At 42.3% G+C, this 8,748-nt stretch overlaps 1 protein-coding gene across 1 annotated transcript; it reads left to right on the forward strand.

The window, feature by feature from the left end:
* The first annotated feature begins 766 nt into the window (after window positions 1–766).
* LOC110845812 (Krueppel-like factor 10) lies at window positions 767–5,480 on the forward strand. Its single transcript, XM_022092327.2, has 3 exons — window positions 767–1,923; window positions 2,608–3,751; window positions 3,835–5,480. The coding sequence occupies exons 1-3, from the start codon at window positions 1,321–1,323 to the stop codon at window positions 3,984–3,986; spliced, it is 1,899 nt and encodes a 632-aa protein (XP_021948019.2). The 5' UTR covers window positions 767–1,320; the 3' UTR covers window positions 3,987–5,480.
* Window positions 5,481–8,748: the final 3,268 nt, after the last annotated feature.

Genomic DNA, 8,748 nt, shown 5'->3' on the forward strand with positions numbered 1-8,748 from the left:
TGATTATGGGATTCAGTCAGATTCATCACTCGATTAATGCCATCCATACAAGATTGCTATAGGTAAAACACACGGCTAACCACAAACCAGGACTGCAGGCGAGGTGAAGTGCAGCTAAGATGACCATTCATCCATCCACCTCAGAGTCAGAGTAGGTAAACCAGACCAGGAAAAGAATCACCTTGAAATTTGCGTTAGACCGAAAATTCTTGTACCTAAAGTTGTTTGTCCAAAGCCAACCACACTCGGCCGACGGACACTCTTTCGTGTGGTGGATGGGTATTACTTACTTTTGGGATAATGGGTCTAATCAATAATCATTGCTCAAGAGTCACATCATCGCCAAAGAGTTAGAAGAAACCGGTCCGGCACCAGAAGAACCAGACCAGGCTAATTAATTACTTCTATTTCCAGCTCCTCGTCTGGGTGACATCGAAACGTGTGAGTAAAAATCCTTAATTATTTTACCCCTAGAATATTAAACGAGAGGCAGGTTCCTTTCGGATGGAGGAAGCTGTCCACCTTGACGGTTGATAAAAAATGTCGCAAAATTTTGCAAAATGTCGTTCCTCTTTAACCTGTACTTATGCACTCCTCAAAACTACTCACAAGCAAGGTGTTGAAAATGCAATGTTTATGATATGTTAATCGTGTCTAGTTGCTAAAAAATGTCGCAAAATTTCGCAAAATTTCATCCCTCCTTAACCTTTGCATTCGTATTTATGCACTCCTCACCACCAAGGTTTTGAAAATGCAGTATTTCTAACATGAAAATCCTCTCCTGGTCCTCACTTGGCGCAGGAGAAGTAGTAGCGCAAATGCATATACGATCTGGTTGCAGGGGTCGCCTCTCTTTGTGTTACAGGGCTTCGCGTGGATGAGGTGGGGTGAAGCTGGACACACGAAGCAAAAGTGGTTCTGATCTCTGCAGCATCTCTTCAGCAGAAGAGATCAACATAGAAGGGTTGCTGGTAGGAAGAGTGCTCAGTCTCATGTCAGTGCCTGCCACGGAAGGACAGCGTCGTCGTCGTCGTCCACCAATTGTACCGTCTTCTTGCTCCTCTTTGGCATCATCGTCTCCTTTTGATTCAACGACGTCAAGTGGTTTGTTCGCTCGTGGTGCTGAGTTCGTTCGTATTCTTGGTTTTGCTATAATAATTTAATGGATCTCCTCCTTGGTGCGGGTCACTAAATGGAGAACCCCTCTCGAGATCTCAAGCACTCCTCCGCCTCCTCCCACTCTTAATTTCTGAAAAATAGTGATAAAAATAATGCGACTCGTGTGCCGAAGTGGCGGTGGTGGTGGTCACTGAAGGCCCAATGTCCAGTGGAACGGCCGTGTTGGTCGTGTCTGGAGGAAAGCTGTTTCCCTCAGGAAGAGAGGGGAAGCGTCGAGGGGGGCCGACCGGTGGGGGTGGTGGTGACCCAGGCTCCGTGCTTTACCAGTGCCTCTCCCGTGGTGGGGATGAGGACGATGGGGTCGCGCTAGGACGATGGACGGTCGGTGTGGGTCGACAAAACCAAAGTTACAACGGGAACGTCAAGTACCATCACCAGCCGCAGCAGCCCGCCGCACCCACGGAGGACGAGTGCTGGTCGTGGTGGGGTGGTGGGGGTGGCGGGATCCCGGCCAACCCGCACCACCACCCCGAAAACTGTAGCAGCAGCAGCAGCAACTGTAAAGTGCTGACGGTGGTGGGGAGCAGTGAAAGTGGGGGCGGTGGGAGTCATGCAGGTGGTGGTGAAAGTGGTTCACTGTGCCCCATGCGGAGTGGGAGTGAAGGGTCGACGGATTTCGTGGTTCTCGTGTCGCGTGAGTGTCGCGGAGGGAGGGAGACGCTGGATGACTCCCCGCCCAATCGAAGTATTATTTCGCAAGGGGGAGGAAACAATATGTCCACGGAGATTTCGTACTTTCAGGATGTAAGTGATTTTGTACTGTTTTGGATAAGTTTACTTGCAGAAAAAGTGTGTTAGGGGGGATAAGATTTTAAGGATTTTGAGACGAGTTGAGATTGAATTTTTGAGACGGGTTTGGTTAGTCAAGCAAGTGTGATTTAAAGCCAGGGTTGATTTACTTCCTTAATTTTTATGCAATTTGTAGCAATTTTTTATCCACGTCGATAAATAGCAAAAATCAAGTCAGTTTAAAACTGTTTAAAAAAATGTAGAACTTGATAACAATTAAAATCAATGAAAATATGAGGAACTTAAATTCGATTTTTGTATCTACAAATTCGTGGAAATAGAGCTGAAAAATGGGAAAGAGAAATAATACGAGTGAAATTACGTTCCATGTTCTTACTTTCACCCGTCAAGTTGTAGTAGTTGCAGTAAGTTTAGGAGAGAAAAATTTTGGGGTGGAAGCATTTTTATTGAGAAAGCTCAACCATACTCACCATCTAACTAACCGCAGCCCTGCACCATTTTCTGTCTCAAGTTGAGACTCTCAACAAGTCAATTGCAAGCAGTATATTTTTACGGGGCATAGTCGGACGATCGCTTATTTTTCCTCACTTTCTCCACGCTGCTTTACTCACTAGAAATTTGCGCATCCCTCATCGTGTCCGACCCACTCACCAACTTTCCTCTCTTATTACCTTCCAGATGTGGCAAGACATCGAATCCGTCCTGCTCGGCGAGGCCTCTTCCGACACGTCCGGCTGCGGTCCCAGTGACCACGACCCCTCCTCCCCCACTGGCTCCTCCTCCTCTCACTCCTCCCACTCGACAGGCTCCTCCTCCTCCATCGCCCCCGCCGCCGAGTCGCCCTCCCTCCTCATGCTGACACCCATCATCGTCTCCACCCCGTCCCCAGTCTCCCCTCCACCCCCACTGCCCCCACCCCATCGAAACCGTGTCATCGTCCAAGACTGCTTCTCCCCACAACCGCCTCCCCCACAATTCGTCCCCACCACGCCCGAGGACTACATCGACCTCGACCTCCTCATCGACCGCGCGGCCGAAGACTTGACCTACTTTCCCAACAGTAATAGTCACTCGTCGTCCTCGTCGTCATCGTCCCCTCCGAACAACACTCCGACTAGTAGTCACTTTCTCGTCACGTCGTCGTCCTCGTCCCTCTCTCAACCCGCGTCTCCACAGCCGGCGGACAGCGGTGGTGGCGGCGGTGGTGGTCGTCACGGGGGTGACTACGACACTGCAACGATGACTGTGATGACCTATTCTTCCTCCTCCCTCTCAAATGGACAAATCTCTCCTCCCGCGAGTCCCGAGGATGTCAAAGTCTTCGGTTCCCCGACGACGACGGATAATAAGACGCCGCTCCCAAGCATAGCGCACCTCCGGAAGGGGGCGGGCACTTGTGGGGGCGACTTCCAACTTAAAGTTATGACGCCACCGTCGTCCCCCAACTTGATGGAATTGTTCACCTCGACGTCTGCAAAATCTATCACGGTCCGACTGCCACCTCCACAACCGCTGAGCAGCGAAGAGTCGTCGACATCCTCCTCCCAGCATCCAGCCCTAGTCTCAATAATCTCCACCTCCACGACCTCGACTTGCCTCCCGAGTAAGGGTGGTGGCCCTAAATCTAAATCCTCCTCCACCGCCGTGGGAGGAGGGGACGTGAAGGGGGGCAAAAGGCAACGGCGCGGTTGGGGGAGGAAGAAAATGACCACGCACATCTGTTCACATCCCGGCTGTAGCAAAACTTATACGAAATCGTCCCACTTAAAGGCTCATCTGCGCACCCACACGGGCGAAAAACCATACCAGTGCAGTTGGAAAGGTGGGTTTTAAAATAACTCATTTGCATACATATGCAAAATCACCCCACATTTCATTCATCCCCCCAATTCTCTCTGGTTTTAGGTTGTGGCTGGAAATTCGCGAGGTCGGACGAGCTCACGCGCCACTACCGGAAACACACGGGCGACAGACCGTTTCCTTGCACCATTTGTGACCGCGCATTTTCCCGATCGGATCACTTATCGTTGCACAAGAAGAGACACATCAGCGTCTAAAAGTGGTTAACTACTCCTGGTCAAAAAATCATCGTCTGCTCGTGTTCAGAGTATGCAAACAAGTAAAGGAAAAAATTGAACTTTTATCTTATCAGCTACTCATAATACATAAACTACTACATGATGACTAACTACATAAAAATACGGCAGAAACATGCATACAATTTTTGGTGTCATAATTGCAAAGTATAATTCGTCCCGGACGAAAGTATTTGTTTTTGTACCTTTTGAATGAAACGAAACCTTCTTCGGAAAGGGAGAAATGAGAAGGAAATTTTATTCAGCATTTCAAAACCTGCGACTGTTTCCAGATATTAGTCAGTTTTTTTATATAATAATACTTATTATGAATAATCAATCAAGCAGAGTATAAATTTATAGGGTATCTAAATATTTACATAAATATGAAACTCAGAAAATTAATTTTCCACAATATTTTTATTTTTATTTTACCAGACTTCTTAATTTCACTGATTTTTTCGTACATATTTACTATTTTGGTTTGGTATTTGGCATCTCCTCAAATAATAAGTTAACGAGATTCGATAAGCACTTATATTTTGTTTAACTGGAAGACTTTACACAGCATTTTTTTTCGTATCACAGTTTTTTTATGAGACAGTTCAACCCCGATTTTTGTAAGTTTGCGAAAATCTTACACAGTTTAGAATTGTTGACCTCCTGCTGAAATGTCTGGATTGAGATTGATTGATTGTGAGCTTTTTTTTCCTTCTTCAGCTTTGTAATTAATAAAATGCCATACGAAGACGTTACGGCAAGTAAAAGTAGATAACCACATGAGATAAGCCCAAAAAGTAGTACTTCATACTTGTGCAAGATCCCAAATTACCCAAGATATTATTACAAATAGAATGTCGTCATACGTAAATATTAAAAAATAGACAACCTGTGCAACTAGTACATTCTTACGTGGTGAGATGATGATAGGTAGTTATCTTACTCATAAAAATATATATAAGATCTTATCATTCCGCATTTACCAAACCAACCATATATTTACATATAGTACTTAATACATATTTTGTATCTTCATCATTAAATCAGTATCGTATTAATAATTAATTAATTAATTAATTCAATAATTAATTAATTAATCCCGTAATTATAAATAATTTTACAAAATCTGCCACGATTTGCGTATTTACATAGATAAATATAAATCTCTACTTATCCATATTTCCAACCTGTTGTGTTTCTTCACCCAGTTTTTATTTACGTTTTTAATTTTTGTAAACAACCACAATTTATATCTTGCATTTTATCTGTGTCTGTTTTTTTAATTCGATTATCATCCCTTCGACTCGGGCAAGTTTGAGGGTGACGATGATAACCACATGGCGATGATAAGTGTAAGCTTGTAGTAAATAAATATGTTTACGTGTATTTCGTCCGAGTAGCGAGTGAGGAAAAAAGAAAGCATTATAAAACTTTGTGTGGGTCGGTCGGTAATAAAAACGCTTAAATAATAATCAACTCTCGAGTCAAAAGTCGACCTTTTAATTCCACCTCAAAGCATCATCCTTCTTGGATTATAATTTACCAAATTTAGCTAAATACCATAATAATTATACATATTTTTGACCCTTTGCGTGTCCAAAATGTGCATATTTCATGAATTTAAAAATATTTTTGCACCCATGAAAAAACTAACCACCTCATTTTGTTAACTGTGTGCGTGTTTAGCGAAAATGTGAAAATGTGTAGTTTGTAATTGGCAATAATTAATTTTGCACTGCATCAAAATAACTTTTATCTCAAGAAGAAATGAATAATATTATTTATTTATTTCAAGTTTTCAGTAGATTGGAAATATTTGAAAGTAAAAATTTCATTTGAAATAGAATGCAATCTAAATTTTAGAAGCGATTGGACAAACACCTGCAAATTCCGACACCAACTTCGTCGGTGTCGGAATTGTTAGTACAGAAACACAGATAATAAAAAGTGGAGTGAATCTCTTTGCACGAAGAAAACCCTTACAGTTTTTTTTCTATGTCGGACTGAATTCCTTTTCCTCCTAACAAAGAGAGTGACACTTATTCGCCATCGGCGATTGTCAAGTCAGTCACATTTTTATTTCCAATTCGAATTCCAACCGACTGACGTTCGTTTTTTCCTCTCATGTTTGCAAAGAGTTGTTGTCGAGAGGGCAAACTTGATATTGGAAAATGCACCCATAAAGTGATCCAGTTTCTCCACTTGTGAATCGTCTCATCCCTCCTCCGCCGAAATGGATTGGATGGATGGAGATCAAGAACAAGTTAAGAATGCATATACGTTGAAAAAAATCTCATAACTAAAAGACAGAGACGACGGTTGCGTCTCCTTGTGTGCCGAGAGATTTTTTGCTAATGAGGGGGGGCGGGGCGAACAGAGCAGCTGATTTTCATGTAAACAATGCAGGCAGTTGCATGTAAAAAGTTGCTTTGTGTTTTGAGAGTGACCGTTCCCACTCTCCAAACGGGGCATCGCGAACCAGAAAAGGAGAAAAATTTCGACTAAAACTTCTAATTTGCAGCTAATACAAAATGGATTGATTTCGTTTTGGTGACATGATATGAGTCCATGTTTCAGTTCAATACTTTTCTCTGAGATTTATTATGGAATTTATGCAACATGGCAATTGTAAAGCACAAACTTGGGAATTTATTGCCACCAAAACGAAATCAATCCATTTTGTATTAGCTGCAAATTAGAAGTCTTAGTGACAAAAATCATTTACATTACTGGTAAGTGGCGAGGAGAAAAAGTCAACTCGCTCACTAGGATGCCCAGACTGTTCCCTAACTCAAACTTTAAGTGCAGTGGAATAATGCAGTTGGGTGGGTAAAGTAAAATGCACTGTTTTTTTTTAGAAATGCAATCTTTCATCCAAGGTTTGAAGTGTTAGGATCTTTGTAACTTTGTAAAACGCATCAAATTACAGACAAGGTAGTAAAAATTAAGGAGAATGAGCTTACAAACGTATTGAAAAGTTACACAGATCTCTTTTTTGCAAAAGTTTGTAAAATAACTTCACCCGCAGCTCGAATTCTATTCAATCAAACTTTATAAACTTTTTTTAAATCCGATCCCCCAGAAAAAACAATATTTCCACGATCTCCTCGTCCCCATAAATTTTGTCGTCCGCACAAATTTGCATGGTTTACAAATCTTGCGTGAATGGCGTAATTGCACGCCATCTTATCTGGATACGTCGTCTAAAAAAACCCATAAATTGTGACACATTAGACACACAAAAACCGCTAGTGAGCTGCATCGATTTAGGTATTCATTCAGCCTGCTCTAGATAACGTGGTGCACTTCACCTGAGCATGATCATCAATACATCAGGCAGGATGCAGATTGGGTGTAATGAGAGAGAAGATAATCCGACCACTACCAACCACCAGACAAGACCAAAAGCCAACCTACACACACACGAGAACAAGAATTCAACAAGAAGAAAATATCATCGCACACAAATCTGGTTCGATTCGTGGGTCGACGTCGACCAGGTAGAGACGCACACAAACTGACTCTGCATGAATCCAATCGACACCTCTGATGCGGTCTGAATACACAATTTTATCACAGAAAACGGGTCTGATTTCTCGTCCTCTTCAAGAACCCAGCGGACCCTGCGGATAGGATGTCGTGATTCATTTTTACCAAGAAAAATCACACCAAAATCGACCCCGACCTGCCCACATCCTTCCCGCACGGCCCAACAGAGTGAATGCATGCACAAAATTTTGAAATAGTTCACGAACAAAGAAATCCTAAATAAATCTCGTTTTGAAGGCGAACACGATAAATTATGTGAATCGAGTCTCGCTTTAATTTAAATATAAAGGCATTTTCTAATAAGTCCAAATCCCACCGAGCCACTAACAAGTGAGCACTTTCACATTGGTGCAAGTACAACTGACCAAAGCAACGTTACACCACCACACATTTCGAAAACTGGTGTCGATTATTCATCACGTGTCCAATTTGCACACCGAGCGTGAAGCTGCATACATGTTTTTCCCTTAAAAAATTCTATGCCCTTCCAGACAACCCGATTAAAAAAGTAAGTGTAGATATTTCACGTGAAAGTAAAACTAAAACTTTTTGGAATGCACCCCCACCAAGCTTGGCTGGATATGAGAGAGAAAAAGGCAGTAAAAAATGTCAATTCTTTTACAAATCCCTTCAAATTCTTCCTTTTTAGTCGTCAAAAAACTATGAAATTCAACCACACAAAAGGAATGCATAAATACCTAAGTAAAAGTTATTTACTACCTCTCAACACCCGTAAAATTATTGGGGTGATTTGTATACAAATACTTAAAAAATACAATGCACATCTCATCTCATCCCTCGAATAGTTCACCTTTTACGCCAGGGTTTCGAACCTGGTCGTCCTCCTCCAGGTGTGATCTCCATGGGCTTATCGACACCAAAAATTCCTGCTCAAAATCCACGAACCCTGCCTAAATCTGTATCTACGAAGCATGACACTGCAACTTATAAAAAATATTTCTCGACTTATGTACTTACTTACAAAACGCCGTCGTCGTTCTTTTGTTCCCTTCACTCACTCGCATTCCTCTCACTCCTTTACGCTGGCATGATGCCTTTAACACTTCATCATCATCGTCACAATACAATAATCACACCAAGAAAGAAATAAAAAAAAGAGAATACCATTTCAAAATTGTACACATTTTTCTCCAATCAATAATAGATCAATCTCAATCCTTCGTCGTCGTACGTA

Source organism: Folsomia candida, unplaced genomic scaffold (genome assembly GCF_002217175.1).
Source record: "Folsomia candida strain VU population unplaced genomic scaffold, ASM221717v1 Fcan01_Sc001, whole genome shotgun sequence".
Taxonomy (NCBI): domain Eukaryota; kingdom Metazoa; phylum Arthropoda; class Collembola; order Entomobryomorpha; family Isotomidae; genus Folsomia; species Folsomia candida.